Source organism: Macaca fascicularis, chromosome 20 (assembly GCF_037993035.2).
Source record: "Macaca fascicularis isolate 582-1 chromosome 20, T2T-MFA8v1.1".
In the NCBI taxonomy this organism is placed as follows: Eukaryota; Metazoa; Chordata; class Mammalia; order Primates; family Cercopithecidae; genus Macaca; species Macaca fascicularis.
In genome coordinates, this window is record NC_088394.1 from 53,747,809 (window position 1) to 53,771,339 (window position 23,531).

Here is a 23,531-nt window from a genome sequence, read left to right on the forward strand (position 1 = left end):
CTGATGGGTCCGCGTCACAGGGCAGGGAAGAGACGGTGCTGGAACGCAGGCTGCCCTGGCCCCGAGTCCAGGCCCTGCCATCTAGCAGCTGAGGGATGCGTTGCTAGTCCCTCCCCTCTCTGACCATCTCTAAACCAGGGCTGCTGGTGCCTATCTCTGGTTCATAAGCCCCTGGTTCCCAAGCCTGCAGTGTGTTGATCAACGGGATGCTTGTTACAGCCAAGCTCCCAAGCCCACCCCATCGGACCCTCTGTGGGCCAGGACTGTGTATCTGCATTTTAGCTCACTCCCAGGGGGAGGTCTGAGCACCGGCAGGCTTGGGAGCCTCTGATGTGAGCATCTGTGGCAATGGGGGAGCGTGTCATGTTGAGGGTGGGTTGTGGGCCGGCAGGAACACGGGTTACTTTTGGCAAGGAATGGACGGGTAGCTGAGGCTTCATGGGGACGACTTGTCTCAGCTCGTCTCAAAGATGAGTGGAATGTCACAGGGCTAGGTGTTATCCAAGGCAAAGGGACAGCAAGGGGCAAAGGTCTGGGGATGGGATGCCTGTGCTCAGGGGCGGGCAGTGGCCGCTGTGTGTAAAGGGAAGAAGGAAGCAGTGGACGGCCAGCTTCGTGAGTCTTCCCGGCAGGAGACGGCAGAGAGGCGCCTGCCCGGGAAGGGTTAATCCCAGAGCCATCCAGGTCCTGTCCACTCAACTTCCACCTCCATCCTCCGAGGAAATGGGTTTTCCAGGAGCTTGGCCTGGGCAGCGGTGACTCGTGGCTCCACACGGAAGTGACTCAGGCCCCCTGGGAGAAAGTGAGCCGTGGGTCCCCCCTGCCCACCGTGCAGAGGGGCAGGGCTGAGCTAGGTCTGGAGCTGGAGCCCTGGGGGTGGGGCAGGGGATGGGCTGGGGGTGGGGTGGGGTCTCAGACAAACTCCGGCCATCCTCCACTCTGTTGGATCGTTGGGGAACCCCATGATGTGGCCCCCATTGTGTCAGGTTGGACCGGCCTGTTCTGTCCTGTGTGTGTTTACGGAAGGTCTGAAGTCAAGGGCGGCTGCTCTGGAAGCTGGGGGTGGCAGCGGCTTCCCTGGGCCTCAGCCCCAGCACCCTCTCTCCCAGGCTGGATTCTCTGTGCTACTCCCCATTCTCCTCTCCTTCCCTTTGGGGGGATTCTAAAGCCAGGGGGTTGGAAAGGATGTACGTCTCCGGGGCCTTTACCAATGCCAGCTCTACAAGGAGGGGGAGGCTTGGCACCATGCCCATGTGATCTCAGAACACACAGCCTTCCCCAGCCTCAGTGTCCGCATCTGTAAAATGGTAGCAGTGGGACCGGCATCACAGGGTGGTTCTGAGGGTTTGGTGTGATACCATGGACGTCGCCACTGACATTATCATTGTGGGGATGTTGCTAGAATGCCCCCTGCTCAGCTACTCCCTCTAGCTCTGTGTGAGCCAAGGCAAGGCCCTCACCTGTGGGGCCGTGCTTGGTACTGAGCGCCTGATGGCTGAGGCCCTGTAGCGCTGGGCTTCTGCAGCTCCAGAGGCAGAGACAGGTCAGGTCCCAGGGGTCTGTGCGGAGACTCATGCTACATCCCTGGTGCCTGGGTGGGTGGTGGGCAGCTGGCAGCTGTGCGTGTGGGGGGCAGACCTGGAGGGGTGGCATAGGCAGGGATGAAGGAAGGGCGCTAAGCAGACAAGCGGGACAGTGCCCCCTGGCCCCATCTGCGTGGCGACTTCCTTGTCCCCAGCCCAGCTCTCCTGCCCCAGTGGGCGTCTGGAGGAGGGAAGTTTTCTGGGTGGGGTTTCGGCCTTCCATTGCACTCTCCCGGAAAGGAAGCTTCATGCTCTAAGAATTTCCCCTCAAGGTGCTCCGGTGGGTGAGCTGGCTGCTGGGGGCCGCAAGGAAGAGAGGGAAACAGGGAGGAGGGGCCTGTGACAGGCCCAGGGGCTGAGCTATTTCGAAAGTAGAGCTACTTAGCTGAGACTCACGGCGCCTGCCTCTAAGCCCTTTACAGGCATCAATTCTTTAATTCTCACAATGACCTTTGAGGTGAGCTTGATTTCTTTATTCTTCTTTACAAGTGAGGAAAGCGAGGCCCAGAGAGGGTGAGTAACTAGCCCAAGGACACACAGCTAGTGAGGGAGTCAGGATTTGAACCCAGGCAGTCTGGCTCTAGAGTCTACCCCTTAGGTTAAAGGAAGCCAGGCAGCCCCTCCCCATCAAGCCTAAAGCATGTTGATGGAGCCAGAGCTGTCCACCTTGGAGTAGTTGTTCAAACAGCTGAGGTGGAGTGGGGATGAGTCAGGAAGTGGTGGGGACAGTTGGTCCCTTGTGTGTGTTTGGATTTCTTCCATGGAACCCCATGTCACTTCAATTGTTTCCTACCAATGATGGGGAGCTCACTACCTGTACTCCCCTCCTTTACTCTCAAGGGCCCATCCAGGAGGGCTGAAGTGAGGCAGTGGTTCTGCTCTGTCCTTCAGCCATGCTACTAGTAGTGAAGGTTCACTTTGAAGGTCCGTAAGCCAGGGAGAGGCATGGATTCTGGCCAGTTCCTTCCTTGCTTGTTGTGTGACCTCAGTAGGTCACTGGCCCTCTTTGGGCCTTGGATTCAAATTCTCCAAATGATTTGTCAGCTTCGAGTTTACAGGTGGAGACTGGTGGTAGCAGTGAGGGGCTGCTTGGAGAAAGTGGCATTTGGACTGACAATCAGAGGGGGACAGCAACAGAGACTGACAGGAAGCAGAAGGAAAGAAGGGGTCTGGGAGTCCTTGTCCCCAGATGTTGGGTTTCCTTCCGCTGGTCGGAGGTGGCAGGAGGCAGTTTCAAAAGGAATCAAAATGCTTACAAATCACAACCTGGGAAATGGTGCCCTTCCCTAAAACACTTCCATATCCTTCTTCTCAAAGGGCCCTGTGATGCCACCAGGGCAAGATGCTGAGCCTATTTGACCTATGACTGAATTGACGAGGCCTGAGAAATTGAGGTTCCATTTCACATGGTGGGACACAGGGGATAGGCTCATGATCGAAGGGGCCAGGTTTATTTGAGGGAGGACTGGCCCAGGAAGGAGACACCGAGCTCCTCCCTGGGACACTCCTGCTTTTAATGCTGCTCTCAATTATTCGGTTCAAAAGCCACCTCTTCCTGAAAGTCCTCCTTGGTTTCTCTCAAACTCAGACTCCATGTGTGTTCTCTGGCTTGTGGCCCATGAGTGCCTCTGTCACTGTGGCCAGCTGCTGTGCCACACAGGATGAGGTTCTGTCTGTGTCTGTGGGCATCCAGCTCTGCCACAGGGCCAGCTGGCCATAGGGAGGGCCAAGCCTTCTGGCAACTCTACAAGTACCAGGGCCACAGGTTCCCTGCCAGGCACTACAGTCCTGACCAGGCAGGGAAAGCCCCTGGCCTCAGGAGCATTTCTGGGCAAGTCATTTAACCACATGGGCCTCAGGTTCTCCATCTGTGCAATGGATCAATAGCAGTGCCCACTTCATTGGGCTGGAGTGAGAATCAGTGCAGATGTGGGGGTGGGACGGGTCAACACAGAGACTGGCAGATAGTAGCCGCTCAGCTAATGGAGAGCTTGGGGGGGTCAGATGTGCTCCGTCCTTGCCAGGGCGGGGCAATACCGAGTCCTTGTCCCCAGCAGAGACCCTGGTCCCTTTGCTGTTCCAGATGCTCCGGGCCCTGGGAACTGGCGCCCCCTGGTGGTCATGATAGGAAGCGCCCTTCCCCCTGGCTCCTGTAGAGGGCGTCGCGGATGCATCGATCCTTTAGTTCCTTCACTGTCCATCCCCACAGCCTTTATCCGGCAACCTCTGTACAACCAGGGCCTGCCCACAGAGGTGGATCAGGTGCTCCCTGGCTGACCAAGGAGGAGGGAATGCACCGTCTCCCACTACCTGGAGGAGGCTAGAGGGGGTGGGAGGGGCTTCGGCCAGTGGTGGGAACCAAAGGAGGCTGGGACTGACACTGGAGGGAGTTGAGAAGGGCTTCCTGAAGGAGGTGTCCTCTGAGCTAGGTCTCAGGAATGATGATAGGGAGGTAGCTGGGGAGAACTCTGGGAACCCCCTTTTGTCTGTGTTCCCTCCGGGCCTGGAGGGGCAAGGTGGTGACGGTTCTAGGTAGAGCACTCACACCAGATTCTAGACAAGATCACACCGTCACTCTGGGTTCAAGAGGGAGGCACTATGATTAGCCCGATTTTGAGTGACTTACACAAGGTCCTGCAACAGGTAAAAGGTGGAACTGAGACTGGAACTAGTTGGACTCTGAAAGTCCGCCTTGGTTTCTCTCAAACTCAGATGGCAGCTGTGGCCAGCTGCTGTGCCACACAGGATGAGGTTCTGTCTGTGTCTGTGGGCATCCAGCTCTGCCACAGGGCCAGCTGGCCATAGGGAGGGCCAAGCCTTCTGGCAACTCTACAAGTGCCAGGGCCACAGGTTCCCTGCCAGGCACTACAGTCCTGACCAGGCAGGGAAAGCCCCTGGCCTTGGAAGCATTTTTGGGCAAGTCACTTAACCACATGGGCCTCAGGTTCTCCATCTGTGCATCTTTTTTTTTTTTTTTTTTTTTTTTTAAAGCAGGGTGTCACTCTGTCACCCAGGCTGGAGTGCAGTGGCACAGTTATAGTTCACTGTAGCCTCGACCTCCTGGGCTCAAGTGATCCTTCCACCTCAGCCTCCCTAGTAGCTGGGACCACAGGCATGCACCGCCATGCCTGGCTAATTTTATTTATTGTAGAGATAGGGTCTCACTATGTTGCCCAGGCTGGTCTGAACTCCTGTGCTCAAGCGATCCACCTTTCTTGGCCTTCCAAAGTGCTGGGATTATAGACATGAGCCACCGCGCCTGGCCTCACTGCCTCTTGATGATCAGCTTCTGGCTGCACTGGAGAGGTCTATGGGCTGTTTCCACACTTGCCTCCTCACCTCACCTCCCACATCCATGCCACACTGGCCTCCTCTTCTGCAGGGCCAGCCCAACCGCCACACAGGCCACACTCCCAGCTAACACTCCTGGCCTTTTCCAGGTGGTGACTTCCAAGAGTGACTCTGTGGGAGGAAAATGACTGCCCAGTCGCTGCTGCAGACGACACTGTTCCTGCTGAGTCTGCTCTTCCTGGTCCAAGGCAAGTCTTCCCAGGGCTCCCCTGGGCTGTTGGAACTTATGTGAAAAAGTCCCTGTGCCTAGGGTGGCTGACGGCATACATGCTAACTCCTTTAGGCAGGTACATCTCAGCTAGTAGAGGGTACCTTGGAGAAAAGAAAAAGACACTCCTTTCTTCTGGCAGGTGCAGCCCCGCAGTGCACAGCTTAGGGTATGGAACCTGGATGGGGTCCTGGTCCCACTCACCTTTGCAGCCAGAGCATTCTTGTGCAGTGTACCACCTGCACAACCGTCTATGGCAGCCATGGCCTCATTAAATACTTCATTGCTGTTAAGAGTATGTTTTGCCTTTGAAATTACTATTTGTTTTCAGTTTCCTTGTTTTATAGTTTGATGCTGATAAGTTTTAAGCGGGAAAGACTAATACATTTTTGTAGACCCTTGGAATGTGTGTGAGTCTCAGGCTCCAAGTTCATATGTACTCAGCGTAGGTCCTGTCCCCTTCCATGCCTCTGGTCAGCCCCTGCCACAGGGTCCCATCTGCAGCCTCTGCCTCCTCAGGTGACCACGGCAGGGGCCACAGGGAAGACTTTCGCTTCTGCAGCCAGCGGAACCAGACACACATTAGCAGCCTCCACTACAAATTCACGCCAGACCTGCGCATCTCCATCGAGAACTCCGAGGAGGCCCTCACAGTCCATGCCCCCTTCCCGGAAGCCCACCCTGCTTCCCGATCCTTCCCTCACCCCAGGGGCCTCTACCATTTCTGCCTCTACTGGGACCGACATGCTGGGAGATTGCATCTTCTCTATGGCAAGCATGACTTCTTGCTGAGTGACCAAGCCTCTAGCCTCCTCTGCTTCCAGCACCAGGAGGAGAGCCTGGCCCAGGGGCCCCCGCTGTTCGCCACTTCTGTCACCTCCTGGTGGAGCCCTCAGAACATCAGCCTGCCCAGTGCCTCCAACTTCACCTTCTCCTTCCACAGTAAGGCAAGAGGGAATAACTTCCAGGCAGAGGGAATAACTGGGCAGTGGTCTGGAGGCAAGGAAGGCAAAACGCAAAGTGGACTGGGCTCGCAATGTCAGATCAGGAAGCCTGAACTTTGCTCACAGGCACTGGGGAGCCAATGAAGGTATCTGAGGAGGGGAGGAGTGTGATCTAAGTGCTAGGATAACAGGCATGAACCACTGTGCTTGGCCCCACTGTCTCTTGATGGTCACTTTGTGGGCAGGCAGGGGTGAGGATGGAGGGGCAAGGGCCCATCCTGAGGCTGCAGAGAAGGTCTTGGTGAAGGAGGATGAGGTCTGAACAGGATGGGAGAGCAGAGACTGGAAAGGGACTGAAGATCAAGAGCCAGGGGAAAAATTCTTCCTCAGCATCAGTGTAGACTGTTTATTTCCTTTCACAGAGGAGGAAACTGGGGCACAGAGAGGCTGCCTAAAGCTGCACAGCTAGCCAATGGGAGAGCCAGGATTTGAACCCAGCAGCTGATTGGAGTGGGGTGGGGGTGAGGGGCGGAGCACGAGAGGTCAAAGGTCAGGAAAGCAGTGAGGCTGACTCTGAGGTCCAGAAGCTGCATCTTCCCCTTTGAGTGTGACAGGTTCCATGTGGCCACTGCCATTCAGCACCATTAAATGCTGAACGGTGGCCAGGAAAGGAGGAGCATCAGAAGCAGCTTGAAGGTTTACTGGGGGGTTTTCATGTCTTTCCAGCACCTCGAGTTTGAGGCAGGGCTTTCAGGGCTGGAGGGCACAGCACTTTGATTGTGTTAGTGTAACAGGCTAACTGACTATGTCCAGTGCAACTGGCAGGGCCAGGCCAATCAGTGGTCGGGGGGTCTCCACACGCCAGGCTGGGATTCTGCCCTGCAACCTGGGAGGATTTAGGCCAAAGTTGGTCCTAGTTGCAAATTGGCATTCTGAAGACCAGACTGAGCCTGGTCTTGTTTGACCTGTAGAGGGTTTTTAAAAAACATGGACCAGGGATTTCAAATCGCCTAAAACCCAGGCTTTCTGGGTTATGCGTTCAAAAGATGTGGCTACCCAGGGCCTGCCTTCCTCAGTGGCACAGAAAGTATACTCTCTAACCCCCACTGTCTGTCTTCCTCATCTGACTCCCAGCTAATCCCTGGAGATACGTTAGTTGGCCGCCTTTGAGTGCGCAGTGGGGCCCGAGCCTGGAGTCAGGGAGGCTGGTGGGTGTGGAGTCCCAGGAACCACCACCAAACCACCAAGCCCCCCACATCCCTCCTAAGGAGGCCTGGCTGGACCCTCCCTGCTCCGTGTGTGTAGCTGAGGGCGCCTGCAGAGGGGGCTGAGCAAGGCGCATCCCACCCCATCCCACTGGGGCTGGCGTTGCTGGCGGGTTCTGTAAGACACAGCCCCCACAGGCTGGCCTCATCTGAGTGACCTTGGCAGAGTCCACTCTACTTCTTGGAGCCTCAGTTTCCCCTCTATAAAGTCAAGATCGAGGCATTCAGAGTCTTGTCAGGGTGGCAGGGGGCAGAATGGGAGGGTCCTGGGGCCTGAGTCAGCAGCCTCGGCGGGGGCCTGTCCACCCCTCCCCCAGGTCCTCCCCACACAGCTGCTCACAATGCCTCGGTGGACATGTGCGAGCTCAAAAGGGACCTCCAGCTGCTCAGCCAGTTCCTGAAGCATCCCCAGAAGGCCTCGAGGAGGCCCTCGGCCACCCCTGCCAGCCAGTAAGTGTGGCACCTGGGGCTGTGAGGGGAACCAGGGAGGCATCAGAGATCTGGACCTGGGCATGGCGGAGACCTGGAGCGGGGGGCCACTGCGAGGCCTTCCCTGGGACTGGAATGCTTCCTTGATTGATCTTTCCACCTTTTGGGAGTCAACACAAGCCCCCCAGGCTGAGCTCCTCTCCCGTCTGAGTCATTAACCAACATTGCATCCACCATCCCAAGCCCTCCTCCCTCACGTAAAGAAGGGACAGGTGGTCCATGGTACAGCCCAGCAGACCAAGGCTCAGAGATGGCAGAGCCGCTCTAAGGCCACGGAGTGGGTTGGCACAGGCAGAGCTGGGCCCGAATCCACAGTGCGGAGTCCCAGGACAGCCCCCACCACCCCATTGCTCTCCTTTCCTGTGGCTCCCAGGCCCCCCGCCTCCTTTGCCTGACCCCACCCCCAGCTCATTCTTTCTCTCCCTCATGCACACAGCTGCCTGCTTTTCTCTTTTGTCTGCTCTCCACTCTCTCCTGCCCACCCAGCCCCTCTCTCGGCCTCTGCCTCTGCCTCTTCCCTGTGTCTCTGTCTGAGTGTCTCCTCCTCCTGCCTCAGTCTCCCTGCTGGCCCAGCCCCCTCCCCACCATCACCGCTGCTTTCTCCTCCCTGCCAGGCAGTTGCAGAGCTTGGAATCGAAGCTGACCTCTGTGAGATTCATGGGGGACACGGTGTCCTTCGAGGAGGACCGGGTCAACGCCACGGTGTGGAAGCTCCAGCCCACAGCTGGCCTCCAGGACCTGCATATCCACTCCCGGCAGGAGGTCAGATGCGGGCTGGGCTGGGGCTGGCAGGAGGTGGGGGCTGTGAGCACTCCCTGAAGCTCAGTGCCCCTGCAGTCTCTCCCTGGGGCCTCCTGAGAAGGTTCCAGGTCCGAGGATAGCCATCCTCAGTCAGTAGCTCAACCGTGGGATTGAGGACCCTGCGTGGGCACAGCGGCAGGACCTGCTTCCTATACCAGTCTCCTGGGGCCACCCATGTGAACAGAAGAGCAGCCCCTAAACGCCTGTCCGTGCACCCCCTTTTTTTTTTCGAGACAAGGTCTTGCTCTGTCACCCAGGTTGGAGTACAGTGGGGTAATCATATCTCATTGCAGCCTCGAACTCCTGGTCTCAAGCAATCTTCCCACTCCAGCCTCGTGAGCAGCTGGGACTACAGGCTTGCCACCACACCTGGCTTGAAAAAATTCTTTGTAAGACCAGGTGCAGTGGCTCACTTCTGTAATCCCAGCACTTTGGGAGGCCGAGGCAGGCAGATCACTTGAGGTCAGGAGTTCGAGACAAGCCTGGCCAACATGGTGAAACCCTGTCTCTACTAAAAATACAAAAATTAGCTGGGCATGGTAGTATGTGCCTGTAATCCCAGCTACTCGGGAAGCTGAGGCAGGAGAATCGCTTGAACCCGGGAGGCAGAGGTTGCAGTGAGCCGAGATCATGCTACTGCACTATAGCCTGGGCAACAGAGCGAGACTCTGTCTCAAAAAATATTTTTTATTTTTGTAAAGACAGGGTCTTGCTATGTTGTCCAGGTTGGTCTTGGCTTCCTGGGTTCAAGCAGTCCTCCCGCTTTAGCCTCCCAAAGTGCTGGGATTACAGGCGTAAGCCACTACACCCAGCCACACCCCCGTATTGAGACTGCTCCCTGAGTGGCTATGGTTAGCTGGGAACCACCCACACCGCCCACATGGCCATCCCCCACTTGGCTGCTGTAGGCAGAGCTGGCATCTGAAGCCCCAGACAACAGAACAGAACCACGTGGTTCTCCCAGGGCTATTTGCCCTGGAGTCCTGGATTCTAACCACAAGACTCCCCAGCCAGAGCTGGTAGCAAGGAAGAGAGGGATGAGGAGGGCTGTCATGAGTCAGGCTTGACTTCCTGAAGAAATAGGCTTAGAAGTGGCGGTGTCAAGGAAGAGATGGATGGGCGTGTGTGTGTGCTGGGGCGGGGGGCACGGATCTGGGGATCCACATTTGGCTGAGCCCTGAAGGGACCTCTGCAGCAGGAGCAGAGCGAGATCTTGGAGTACTCGGTGCTGCTGCCCCGAACACTCTTCCAGAGGACGAAAGGCCGGAGAGGGGAGGCTGAGAAGAGACTCCTCCTGGTGGACTTCAGCAGCCAAGCCCTGTTCCAGGTATGGGGTCCTCATGCCTCCCAGGAGAAAGCAGTTTTTTTCTGACAGAGGTGGAAAGAAGGCGTGCAGATGAGCTCCTTCCTCTGGGAGTCAAAGCCTTTCCTTGTAAAGTTAGAAATTGCACTGCAATGTACAAATCTCCCTGTGAGAGGGCTAAGCAATGTTCTTCTGACTATGGTGTAAATGACTACACGGGCAAAATTGGTTCCAGAGGGAGACGCAGCATCTCAAGGCAATGTGCTGGGAGAGAGAGTTATCTAGAGAGAGTAAGGGGCTTCTGGGCCCTTCTTCTCAGCCCTGAACTCCCTCCCTACGCTCTTCCCCTAACCCCATGTATCTAGGACAAGAATTCCAGCCAAGTCCTGGGTGAGAAGGTCTTGGGGATTGTGGTGCAGAATACCAAAGTAGCCAACCTCACGGAGCCCGTGGTGCTCACCTTCCAGCACCAGCCACAGCCGGTGAGTGGGGACCAGCCATCGAGGGGACAAGCACCCCTCGGCCATATCGCCCTTTCCTCTCCCTCCCTCCAGACTCATTTGTCTTTATAACGAAACGATTGCCTGATTGAGGGCTCCAGCCAGTCAGGTCCAAATGGGGCAGGTGGGGCTTGACTGTGTTCTAGGCTTCCTCTGCCTGGCCCGTAAAGCAGGGGGGAGTGTAACAGAAGCCACTCTCCTTCTTTCTTGTCCCTACAGAAGAATGTGACTTTGCAATGTGTATTCTGGGTTGAAGACCCGACATGTGAGTATGCAGGGGTCTCAGGGCTGGACAAGTATCTGAAAGAGAAATGGAGTCCTGGGGGGTGGTGGAGGTGGGGTTAATCACCGAGGGCTTCCTGGAGAAAGGTGGACTTTGAAGAGAGAGCAATGGCAGGCTATGAGTAGGCCGGGCGGAAGAATGACACAGTCGTGCTTTTGGGGGTGGGCACAGTGGGGTCCTGGAGGACTGGACTTGATTGGAGCCCCATGCCGTCCCCTCCTCAGTGAGCAACCCGGGGCGTTGGAGCAGTGCTGGGTGTGAGACCGTCAGGAGAGAAACCCAAACATCCTGCTTCTGCAACCACTTGACCTACTTTGCAGTGTTGATGGTGAGGGTCCCCGCTCCCACCCTGCACTCACGCCCCAGGCCGTGTGCTTGTTCTGTGCAAGCACTTTTCATATATTAAGTCATTTATTCCTCATAACAGCTCTCCAACGTAGCTTCTATTGTTGTCCCATTTTATAGATGAGGAAATGGAGGCTCAGAGAGGTTAAGCAATTTACCCATGGCCACCAGCTAGTCAGTGAAAGAGCTGGTTCGTACAGACCCTGCTCTTTATTCACAAATTTTGGTGTGTGCTAAAATGCAGATTCCTGGCCCTCACCTGGAGTTCTGATTTGGCAGTGCTGGGGCCAGGAGTGTTTCTAATGATGCCCCTGAGGTGGCCTCTAGTACCCCCAACACCGCAGAATTCATGCTCCCAGGACTGCAGGATTCTGCCTGTGGGTATCCACCTGGGGCTTGAACACCCCTGGGTGTGGGAATCTGGTTCCCTCACAGGAAACCTATTCCCATGTTCAATGTTGTAGAAGAATCATCAGTGCCAGGACAGAATAGGGGTTCTCTCATGAAAGGTTCTTGGCCTCTGTGGGTCAGGAAGCCCCTTGAGAATGTGGTCAAATCGAAAGACGCCCCCACTCCAGAAAAATGCATTAATGCATGGGACACATTCTGCTCAGTTGGGAGAGGGGGTTCTTAGGCTTCTGAGGCCCACCAGGGGCCCCAGGTTAGCCCCTCATGCAGGGCAAGCCTCCAGGTTGGGTGGGAGACATGGAGGCCAGCCCTCATCTGTCTCCTGGGGCCAGGTCTCCTCGGTGGAGGTGGATGCCGTGCACAAGCACTACCTGAGCCTTCTCTCCTATGTGGGATGTGTCGTCTCTGCCCTGGCCTGCGTCGTCACCATTGCCGCCTACCTCTGCTCCAGGTGAGGCCTGAAAGGGGTGGGACAGGGGAGGGGACCCTCCATTGCACACACCTCCGCCAGGGCACCACACACACCTCTGGTCGTGGCCCACCCGCATGATCTGGAACTGTGTGTGTGGTTAGGGGAGCTGTGGCGGGTACAGCATGCTGACCCCTAGTGGCCATATCTCCTCCTCAGATCTGTGGTGTTTGGATAACATAGCATTTACAAATTTTAACTGTCAACATTTTATTTATTTATTTATTTATTTTTATTTTATTTTTTGTGAGACAGAGCCTTGCTCTGTCACCCAGGCTGGAGTGCAGTAGCACGATCTTGGCTCACTGCAACCTCTGCCTCCCGGGTTCAAGTGATTCTCCTGTCTCAGCCTCCTGAGTAGTTGGGACTACCGGTGCCCACCACCACGCCCGGCTAACCTGTGTATTTTTAGTAGAGATGGGGTTTCACTATGTTGCTCAGGCTGGTCTCAAACTCCTGACCTCAAGTGATCTACCCACCTCAGCCCCCCGAAGTGCTGGGATTACAGGCAAGAGTCACTGCGCCCGGCTAATTGTCAACATTTAAAATTGAGGGAGTCCCCCTAAGAATCTGTTTCTTTCTTAGAGTAAGACAGGAAAGCAAACCAAAAAATTTAAAAAAGGAAAGAATCTTCATTTCTGCCTTTGAATAAGCAGATTTGTGGGAGCACTGGGTGGACAGAATAATATCAAAGCGATAATGATCATTCTTAACATGTGTGTCCAACTTCCCGTGCCATGCACTGTTCTAAGTGTTTTACATGTGTGAACTCAGTTCTTCCTCACAACAGCCCTATGAAGCAACACTCAGAGAGGGTAAGTGACTTGCCTGAGGTCACACAGTGGGGAAGTGGCAGAGGTCAGATTGTCAGTGCTTGACTTGGCCTAAATTGGGGTTCACTTGCCCTCAGTGCTGAACCCTTTTGGATAGAGAAGAGACACCCTCAGTTCTCACTGTCCCCAGTCACGAGGAAGGAGGAGAGGAAGGCGAAGCTGTATTTATGTGTGGGCACAAGCATGTGTGTGCATATATGACTGTCGTGTGTGTGCACAGCTGTGTCCCCGGGGAACTAAGTAGGTAATGGTGATGAGGAAGGACAGGTGGGTGATGAGATGGGCCCAGCGGAAGGCTGGGGGTGGAGGCAGAAGTCCTCAACACCCAACTGCCCACAAACATGCCCAAGGACACAGCACAGGAACCCTTAGGAATTGAGCACCTTATCTGTGTCAGATGCTTTGTGTCAGTGTAACTCTCACCCGACCCTACGAGGGCACCATTCTCCCACTTCACAGATGGGCAAACTGAGAGTCTCAAGGGGAAGGGACCAGCTCAAGATGGTGCCATGAGTTAGGGGCAGGGCAGGGTGGGACTCCAGGGTGGTGATGCTGGGACCTGCATGTTCTGCAGCACCCTGTAGGGCCATGTAGAATCCTGGAGTGGGGGTGGGAGGTGGGGTGTGCACACATTGACTTGCAAACCTCAGACAGACCGATGCGCGCAGCCCACACTCAGACTCACAGGTGCACAGTCGTGCAGACAAACAGGCAGACACAGAACGTGGACGGCATGGATTCTCCAACACGGTGAAAATGCCAAAGTGTTTGGCATTCTCTGACTTTGGGGGTGTCTGGTTTATTATCGTGGTTGATTTGTCTTCCTCGCTCTGCCTGGCTGAGGCTTCTGTTAAACGTGCACATGGCACCTGAGTCTGTGGGTGCTGGGCACACAGTAGGTGCACAGGGGGATGTGGGGAACAGCTTGGCTGCAGCCACAGGAATAGGATAGGGGGCGTGTATGATTGCATGTGTGTGTCGGATTTGGGGGCAGTCTGGGAAGGATTCCTGGAGGAGCTGTGGGCACACTCCCCTCTCTACCTTCCCACACTGGCCCACCAGGGTGCCCCTGCCGTGCAGGAGGAAACCTCGGGACTACACCATAAAGGTGCACATGAACCTACTGCTGGCCGTCTTCCTGCTGGACGTGAGCTTCCTGCTCAGTGAGCCGGTGGCCCTGACGGGCTCCCAGTCTGGCTGCCGAGCCAGCGCCATCTTCCTGCACTTCTCCCTGCTCGCCTGCCTTTCCTGGATGGGCCTCGAGGGCTACAACCTCTACCGACTTGTGGTGGAGGTCTTTGGCACCTACGTCCCTGGCTACCTGCTCAAGCTGAGCGCCATGGGCTGGGGTAAGTTGGATGGGGGGTGCCTCAGACCTGCCTCTCCCACTTGGCTCTGGTAAAACCCAGGCACCTGGTTCTGCCTCTCCACCTATCTCTCTGATTTCCCTCCCGGCCTCCTTCACTCATCCTCAGGTGTCCTTCACCTTGGCTGGGTCACGGTCCCCTTTAGGAAGAAGTGGTGAGCCCTGTCCCCAAGAAACACTTCCAAATTCTCCACATCACTCACTGCATTGCAAAGGGGATTTATGAGCAGGGCCACTGTGTGTGAATGTGCAGGCTGTGCACTGCTCAAAGGCACCCAGTTCAGAGATCAGTGGGGCTGAAATCCAGTCCCGCTCCACTCATTTAATTAATTCAGGCTGGCAGTGGCCCTGCCTCGGGATCCCCCTGGACCTTGGGTAACAGATTCCCTGCGGCTTTGGCATTTTGTTTGTGGCCAATGACTGTTCAATTCACCTGTAGCTCAGCCCCCTTTTATCAGACCTACAGCCCAGGGGATCATGATGCCACAAGTCTTTTTGGACGTTGCACAGACCCCCAACCTCTGCATGCCCCTGACTCCAGCTTGCTGCTCCCTGTGGGTTTGTCATTGGACCCCTTCTTTGTCCATTCCCCCATTTGCATGAAATTCCTTTGGAGGTGTGTCTGTGTGGGGACACTGTGTTTGGAGGTGTCTGTGTGGGGACACTGTGTTTGGAGGTGTCTGTGTGTGGGGACACTGTGTTTGGAGGTGTCTGTGTGGGGACACTGTGTGTGTTTGGAGGTGTCTGTGTGAGGACACTGTGTTTGGAGGTGTCTGTGTGGGGACACTGTGTTTGGAGGTGTCTGTGTGGGGACACTGTGTTTGGAGGTGTCTGTGTGTGAGGACACTGTGTTTGGAGGTGTCTGTGTGAGGACACTGTGTGTGTTTGGAGGTGTCTGTGTGGGGACGCTGTGTTTGGAGGTGTCTGTGTGGGGACACTGTGTTTGGAGGTGTCTGTGTGAGGACACTGTGTTTGGAGGTGTCTGTGTGGGGACACTGTGTTTGGAGGTGTCTGTGTGTGAGGACACTGTGTTTGGAGGTGTCTGTGTGTGGGGACGCTGTGTTTGGAGGTGTCTGTGTGGGGACACTGTGTTTGGAGGTGTCTGTGTGGGGACACTGTGTTTGGAGGTGTCTGTGTGTGGGGACGCTGTGTTTGGAGGTGTCTGTGTGGGGACACTGTGTTTGGAGGTGTCTGTGTGTGGGGACGCTGTGTTTGGAGGTGTCTGTGTGTGAGGACGCTGTGTTTGGAGTTGTCTGTGTGGGGACACTGTGTTTGGAGGTGTCTGTGTGGGGACGCTGTGTTTGGAGGTGTCTGTGTGTGGGGACGCTGTGTTTGGAGGTGTCTGTGTGTGAGGACGCTGTGTTTGGAGGTGTCTGTGTGGGGACGCTGTGTTTGGAGGTGTCTGTGTGGGGACGCTGTGTTTGGAGGTGTCTGTGTGTGGGGACACTGTGTTTGGAGGTGTCTGTGTGGGGACACTGTGTTTGGAGGTGTCTGTGTGTGGGGACACTGTGTTTGGAGGTGTCTGTGTGTGGGGACACTGTGTTTGGAGGTGTCTGTGTGTGGGGACACTGTGTTTGGAGGTGTCTGTGTGTGGGGACACTGTGTTTGGAGGTGTCTGTGTGGGGACACTGTGTGTGTTTGGAGGTGTCTGTGTGGGGACACTGTGTTTGGAGGTGTCTGTGTGTGAGGACACTGTGTTTGGAGGTGTCTATGTGAGGACGCTGTGTTTGGAGGTGTCTGTGTGAGGACACTGTGTTTGGAGGTGTCTGTGTGGGGACACTGTGTTTGGAGGTGTCTGTGTGAGGACACTGTGTTTGGAGGTGTCTGTGTGGGGACACTGTGTTTGGAGGTGTCTGTGTGTGAGGACACTGTGTTTGGAGGTGTGTGTGTGGGGACACTGTGTTTGGAGGTGTCTGTGTGGGGACACTGTGTTTGGAGGTGTCTGTGTGTGGGGACACTGTGTTTGGAGGGGTCTGTGTGGGGACACTGTGTGTGTTTGGAGGTGTCTGTGTGTGTGAGGACACTGTGTTTGGAGGTGTCTGTGTGTGTGAGGACACTGTGTTTGGAGGTGTCTGTGTGGGGACACTGTGTGTGTTTGGAGGTGTCTGTGTGTGTGAGGACACTGTGTTTGGAGGTGTCTGTGTGTGTGAGGACACTGTGTTTGGAGGTGTCTGTGTGTGGGGACACTGTGTTTGGAGGTGTCTGTGTGTGAGGACACTGTGTTTGGAGGTGTCTGTGTGGGGACACTGTGTGTGTTTGGAGGTGTCTGTGTGTGTGAGGACACTGTGTTTGGAGGTGTCTGTGTGTGTGATGACACTGTGTTTGGAGGTGTCTGTGTGGGGACACTGTGTTTGGAGGTGTCTGTGTGTGAGGACACTGTGTTTGGAGGTGTCTGTGTGGGGACACTGTGTGTGTTTGGAGGTGTCTGTGTGTGTGAGGACACTGTGTTTGGAGGTGTCTGTGTGTGTGATGACACTGTGTTTGGAGGTGTCTGTGTGGGGACACTGTGTTTGGAGGTGTCTGTGTGTGAGGACACTGTGTTTGGAGGTGTCTGTGTGGGGACACTGTGTTTGGAGGTGTCTGTGTGTGGGGACACTGTGTTTGGGGGTGTCTGTGTGGGGACACTGTGTGTGTTTGGAGGTGTCTGTGTGTGTGAGGACACTGTGTGTGTTTGGAGGTGTCTGTGTGTGTGAGGACACTGTGTTTGGAGGTGTCTGTGTGGGGACACTGTGTTTGGAGGTGTGTGTGTGAGGACACTGTGTTTGGAGGTGTCTGTGTGAGGACACTGTGTTTGGAGGTGTCTGTGTGGGGACACTGTGTTTGGAGGTGTCTGTGTGTGGGGACACTGTGTTTGGAGGTGTCTGTGTGTGAGGACACTGTGTTTGGAGGTGTCTGTGTGAGGACACTGTGTTTGGAGGTGTCTGTGTGTGAGGACACTGTGTTTGGAGGTGTCTGTGTGTGAGGACGCTGTGTTTGGGGGTGTCTGTGTGTGAGGACGCTGTGTTTGGAGGTGTCTGTGTGAGGACACTGTGTTTGGAGGTGTCTGTGTGAGGACGCTGTGTTTGGAGGTATCTGTGTGAGGACGCTGTGTTTGGAGGTGTCTCTGTGTGGGGACGCTGTGTTTGGAGGTGTCTGTGTGGGGACGCTGTGTTTGGAGGTATCTGTGTGTGAGGACGCTGTGTTTGGAGGTGTCTGTGTGGGGACACTGTGTTTGGAGGTGTCTGTGTGTGAGGACACTGTGTTTGGAGGTGTCTGTGTGAGGACACTGTGTTTGGAGGTGGGCAGCCCGCTCGAGGGAGCTTCCAATCTCCACCTAATGGACGAGGTCAAGGCCCAGTGCAGACGTCCCCTGATGGCAGAACTCTTGCTGTCCCTTCTAAACTCTCTGCCCCTCCCATCTCCCCTGTGACATCCAGCCCTGCAGCAGAGACCCACAGGCCTTTCTCCCAGGGGCCCCCGGGGCGATGAAGGGCAGGGCTGAGGTTGGAGGAGATGGCTTCCCCTTATAGGAAACCCGAACTGGAAAGGTGAGGGGGAGGGTTCAAGCTTGGGGGAACTTCGCCACCAGATGGGGCTGTGTTGGCTTTGGGAGCCCACACTTCAGAGGGGCCCTCGCCCTCCAGACCCCCTGAGGCCAGCAGGGAAGGGGCAGGCCTCAGAGAGCGGGAAGTGGAGCAACATGCATTGCCACCCTCAGGCTTCCCCATCTTTCTGGTGACGCTGGTGGCCCTGGTGGATGTGGACAACTATGGCCCCATCATCCTGGCTGTGCATAGGACTCCAGAGAGCGTCATCTACCCTTCCATGTGAGTGGCTGTGTGCAATGGGGGCAGGAAGGTGGATCTCTGGGTACAGAGGCCAGAGTGCAGGCCGGGCCCAGGTCATGCTGGCCAGGGGACACCTGGGTTCCAGTCTGCTCAAGGAATTGGCCTGGCAGTGACCAGAGCACTGGTCTGAGTCATGGAGGGTGAGAAAAGGCCTGGATCCACCACTCACTCACGAGGTGACCTTGCGCAGGCCCTGGCCCTTCTCTGAGCCTCGGTTTCTTCGTGCATGAATGTGGGTATGGGTTGGAGCAGATGAGCCTCAACACATTCCTCAGCAGCACCTCTCTGTCTCCCCAGGCAGATGGGAAGACGGAGGCTCAGGGAGGGGAGAGATCCACTCTTGGCCACACTGAGGGCTGGTGTGCTGTTCAAAGGCAGGAGATGAGTGTGGTTGAAGTCCAGTCCTTCCCCACTCACCCGATTCACCCAGGCTGGCAGTGGCCCTGCCCGTGGATCCCCTGAACCCAGCCTGGAAGCCAGGGTTCCCGAGCTCCAGGCTGGGAAGGAATCCTTCCCATTGGCTCAGTGGTTTTGAAATTTTCAACTCTTCACATTGTGACCCAGTGATTTCTGCCTCACTTTTGTACTATCTGTATTATTACTTACTTGATATTTTCCTTTAAACAATCTGACTGGTTAACTTAAATGTATTTTTTAAATTACATCAACACTGTAAATAGAAAACAAGCAGTATTTGCTGTAAACAGTGGATAATCCTGAAAACAAACATGACAACCACAGCCCAGGAAATGCTGCCCCTGCTGGCTGCACACTGAGCCCTCCCGCCCTTGCCCACAGGTGCTGGATCCGGGACTCCCTGGTTAGCTACATCACCAACCTGGGCCTCTTCAGCCTGGTGTTTCTGTTCAACATGGCCATGCTAGGCACCATGGTGGTGCAGATCCTGCGACTGCGCCCCCACACCCAAAAGTGGTCGCATGTGCTGACGCTGCTGGGCCTCAGCCTGGTCCTTGGCCTACCCTGGGCCTTGATCTTCTTCTCCTTTGCTTCTGGAACCTTCCAGCTTGTCGTCCTCTACCTTTTCAGCATCATCACCTCCTTCCAAGGTAAGGAGAAGACCCGTCCTTTGGCCCAGGCAGGGTGCCTACACATGGAGCACAGGGCAGGGAAGAGATCACCCAGGGAACCTGAAGGCTTCCCTTCTCTGGGCCTCAGTCATCCCATTCATAAAATGGGGACATTCAGGCCACGGTCAACAAGTCTTTATTGAGTACCTACTATGTGCAGGCCCTGTGCAAAGCCACAGGGCTATGGCTGAGCTGGTTGGGTGTGGGCCCTGTTCTCATGGAGCTCAGCTCTAGTGGGGAAGACTGAGCGTCAGCAGACAAGCATGTAGCCATCAAAGGTGGTCCCAGATAGTAGGGATGTCGTCATGAGGACGTGCTGCACAGAGCCTGGACTGGGGTGGGGGACCCCTAAGAAGGGTGGCCAGGGAGGCCTCTCTGGATAGGAGATGTGTGAAGACAAGAGAAGGATCTCGCCATGGAGAGATGGGGGGCCTCCCTACTCCAGGTGTGGTCCACGACCAGCAGCAGCAGCATCGTTGGGAGCTTGTTGGAAATGCGGCCTCTGGGCCACCCAGGCCCTGCTGCATCAGAATCTGCATTTTCACAAATGCCTATGGGGTCATGTGCATGTGACTGACTCAGGAGGCCTGGTCTAGGGGAAGGAAGCTCCAGGCAGAGGGAGAGGCAAGAGCGAAGATCCTGAGGTTGGAACCAGTTGTGTGTAGGAAGGACAGTGAGGCAGAGCGTGGCCAGAGGGCAGCAGGTCACGGGCGGAGGGGTGGGATCCCGGGGCAGGGTTGTGAGGGCCCTGGCTTGATGCCAACAGGGTCCATTCCTGTTCTTATATCTATGTGTGTACATTCAGGTGCACATACAGGCATGCACACCCCTCTCTTCCTGGCCGTGCAGAATGGGAGGGGGTTTATGGCCAGGCCCAGGGGCTCACATGGGGTACAAGGCCAGCCTCCCATATAAGGTCACCCTAGAATGGGAGCTGGGAGTTGGTGGTGGGGAGATGTTACCAAAATTTTGGTTATTTAACATTCAAGCCTTCTTTCCTGCCTATGAGATGAGGGGACTCAGGACTGTGAGTGAGGCGCATACATTCACACAGACATTTACCGAGCTGTGAATACATCATAGTGCGGTTAATTTACAGGGTGCAAAATCACGCAGTGCTTAAGTGAGTGGGCTCCAGAGCCTGTTCACCACGGTTTGAGCCCTGGCTCAGCCACATCCCCTTACCTGGGCCTCCTGGGCCTCAGTTTCTTTGTTTACAAAAGAGAATAGTGATGAATAGGACGGGCCTGCAGGAAGCTTGTGACAGTGAGAGGCCACACGGGGACTTAGCGTAGTGCCTGGCTCATAGGAGGTGCTCGCTGGGTCCCATGGGTGCCCGACAGCACGTGCTGGGCAAACACTGGTGGGGAGGTGGGGCAGACCCGAGTCACAGTGGCTGGGGAGGGAGGAGGACGGGTAGGGCAGGGCTCCCCCACCTGCTGACCCCGTGCCTTCGCTGCCCGCAGGCTTCCTCATCTTCCTCTGGTACTGGTCCATGCGGCTACAGGCCCGGGGTGGCCCCTGCCCTCTGAAGAGCAACTCAGACAGCGCCAGGCTCCCCATCAGCACGGGCAGCACCTCATCCAGCCGCATCTAGGCCTCCAGCCCACCTGCCCGTGTGAGGAAGCACAGATGCGGCCTCACTGCACACTGACTGTGGCCCCCGAGCCAGGCCCAGCCCCAGGCCAGTCAGCCAGACACTTGGGAAGGCCCAACGACCATGAGAGATGGGCTGTTGCCGTGGTGGACAGACTCCCGGGCTGGGCTTTTGAATTGGCCTTGGGGACTACTCGGCTCTCACTCAGCTCCCACAGGGCCCAGAAGCGCACCGCCATGCTGGCTAGGGGACTGTCCTCACCTCTGTCCTAACCCGGGTGGAGGCCTGGTCTCTCCTTACAACCCCTGGGTCCAGCCCTTGTTGCTGGGGGGCCAGGCCTTGGATCTTGAGGGTCTGGCACATCCTTAATCCTGTGCCCCTGCCTAGGACAGAAACATGGCTCCAGTTGCTCTGTCTCTCGTGGTCACCCTGAGGGTGCTCTGCATCCTCTGTCATTTTAACCTCAGGTGGCACCCAGGGCGAATGGGGCCCAGGGCAGACCTTCAGGGCCGGAGCCCTGGCGGAGGAGAGGCCCTTTGCCAGGAGCACAGCCGCAGCTTGCCTACCTCTGAGCCTAGGCCCCCTCCCGCCCTTAGCCTCCCAGTCCTCCCTCCATCTTCCCTGGGGTTCTCCTCCTCTCCCAGGGCCTCCTTGCTCCTCATTCACAGCTTGGGGTCCCCAATTCCAATGCTATGTTTCGGGGAGTGGTTTCTAGGAGCTGCCTGGTGTCTGCTGTAAATGTTTGTCTACTGCACAAGCCTTGGCCTGCCCCGACCCAGGCTCAGGACCGATGCCTGGGCTGGGCTAGGTCCCTCTGTCCATCTGGGCCTTTGTATGAGCTGCATTGCCCTTGCGCACCCTGACCAAGCACATGCCTGAGAGGGGCCCTCAGCCTCTTCTGAAGCCCTCTTGTGGCAAGAACTGTGGACCATGCCAGTCCCATCTGGTTTCCATCCCAGCACTCCAAGGACTGAGACTGACCTCCTCTGGTGACACTGGCCTAGAGCCTGACACTCCTAAGGGATCCTCTCCAAGTCCCTGCAAATAGCTCCAGGCACCCTCAGCCGCCCATCATGGTTAATTCTGTCCAGCAAACACACACGGGTTGATCGCTGGCCTGTGCTAGGTGGCAGGGACACAGATGACTGACCTGGACACTCCCCCTGCCACCCCTCAGTCTGGTATGTGAAGCGTGCATGAAGCAAGAGCTCCTGGAGCTACAGGCACGGGGACAGGGAGCCATCATTCCTGGCTGGGAATCCTGGAAGACTTCCTGCAGGAGTCAGCGTTTAATCTTGACCTTCAAGATGGGAAGGATGTTCTTTTTACGTACCAATTCTTTTGTCTTTTGATATTGAAAAGAAGTACATGTTCATTGTAGAGAATTTGGAAACTGTAGAGAGAATCGAGAAAAATAAAAATCAGCTGTTGTTATCACCTAGCAAACTGGCGTAAGCGTTTTGGGTCATTTTCTTCTGAGCTTTTTACCAAGCTTCTATTAAAAGAGTCACTGATGCAAATACCTTGAGGCCAATCAGGAAACATGAAAGAGAGAAGAGGGCTGTGTGTGGAAAAAAAAAAAAAAATCGACTGCTGGAAACCAGGGCAAAGGGGAAGATAAATGTCAACTTGGTGTCTGTGCTGGGGAGGCAATGGGGAGTGGTGGGGTCTGTGGCGAACTGGAGATTCCCAACCCTGTGCTGAGGGGGTGGCTGCTCATCAGCTCCAGCTGGTCACTGCATTGCAGGGATGAGGGCCCATGTAGCCAGATCACCTGCCTTTTATGAGAAATGGGAAATCCAGAATGTGGTTTGAAATCCCCTGATTTTGGCGAATCCAAAACATCATCTGGCCAAAGAGATTACCGTCAAAAGCTGCCTGGTCCTGGGATTTATGCAACCAGTTTACTGACCACTCTGCAGCAGGTGGGCTGCAATAATTAAATCACTGGACTTCTCTCCCCTCCCTGCCTTTAACCTTGTTCCACCAAATCAATCTCTCCTCCCCCTCCTAAGGCCCAGGTTAGGCAGATCACACAGGTTCCCATCTTCCCTGTGGTGAGGGCAGTCGCAATGGATCATTGCCACTGTGTTCAGTGCAGCCAAAGTTCTCCCCAAGGCCCACAGCCCACTCTCTCCCTTCTGGAGGCTCCTCCCTCCTCCCCTGGCCACTCTAGGGGTACGCCCAGCAGGGGAAGAGGCTCGGGGTCTTGGATTGGACAGGGTGGGTGTGAGGCAGCCGGGCCTAGACTGGCAATGCCCTCTGAGGGGCGTGAATGTGGGATTTTGGGACCTGCAGGGACCAAGAATCCGTGTGCCCTGTGGCTCTCCCAACCCTCCCTCCACTCGCTCCACTGACCTCTGTCCCCACCTTTCTGCAGGTGGCGGGGGGGGTCCTCTTATGCCCCCAGCTCCAAAGGACAGAGGCCAAACCTTCCCAAGCCTCCCCTACCCCAGTGTCCGGACTGGGCAGCCCAGGGGGATCAGAGCCAGCTTCCCTCCTTACAGGCCTCTAGGTCTCCAGGAGGGTGTCTCTCAGAGCCCCATGGCTGGGCTAGGTCCTGGGTCGGGGGTTGAGGCAACTCCCCCATCCTCCAGAAGGGAGGGAAAGGACCCAGCCCCCTTCCTCCGCAATTCTCCCGCTTCTCATAGGCCCTGGACGGGGCACCAACAGCTCCGTGCTGATCCTTTCACCCTGATGGTTCTTATCATGCACTTTCCTGGGCTATGGGGCTTTGGACAGCGGGGCCGCCCTTTCTGCCAGCACGTGGCCAGGCCTGCATCTGGAAACATCCCTTTAACCTGGGAAATGGATTGGAGTAGCCGAGGGCTGAATGCTGGCTGGGTCTGGCTGGAGGACTTGAGGCCCCGC

At 56.0% G+C, this 23,531-nt stretch overlaps 1 protein-coding gene across 50 annotated transcripts in view; it reads left to right on the plus strand.

Moving 5' to 3' along the window:
• The window catches only part of ADGRG1 (adhesion G protein-coupled receptor G1), a 46,019-nt gene extending 23,913 nt beyond the window's left edge, over nt 1–22,106 (plus strand). For 8 of the 50 annotated variants that reach the window (XM_015443119.3, XM_005592052.4, XM_065537141.1 and 5 more), the window contains exons 2-14: nt 5,024–5,122; nt 5,662–6,084; nt 7,669–7,801; nt 8,455–8,602; nt 9,837–9,968; nt 10,310–10,426; nt 10,664–10,709; nt 10,952–11,055; nt 11,813–11,931; nt 13,845–14,131; nt 17,846–17,954; nt 18,774–19,042; nt 20,530–22,106. In XM_015443119.3, coding sequence (XP_015298605.3) covers nt 5,059–5,122; nt 5,662–6,084; nt 7,669–7,801; nt 8,455–8,602; nt 9,837–9,968; nt 10,310–10,426; nt 10,664–10,709; nt 10,952–11,055; nt 11,813–11,931; nt 13,845–14,131; nt 17,846–17,954; nt 18,774–19,042; nt 20,530–20,660 — 2,082 coding nt within the window. In that variant the 5' untranslated portion in view covers nt 5,024–5,058 and the 3' untranslated portion in view covers nt 20,661–22,106. Of the gene's footprint in view, nt 1–5,023; nt 5,123–5,646; nt 6,085–7,668; nt 7,802–8,454; nt 8,603–9,836; nt 9,969–10,309; nt 10,427–10,663; nt 10,710–10,951; nt 11,056–11,812; nt 11,932–13,844; nt 14,132–17,845; nt 17,955–18,773; nt 19,043–20,529 lie in introns of all 50 variants that reach the window. The other 42 variants (XM_045382562.2, XM_045382561.2, XM_074027076.1 and 39 more) reach the window with 7 other exon arrangements.
• Nucleotides 22,107–23,531: the final 1,425 nt, after the last annotated feature.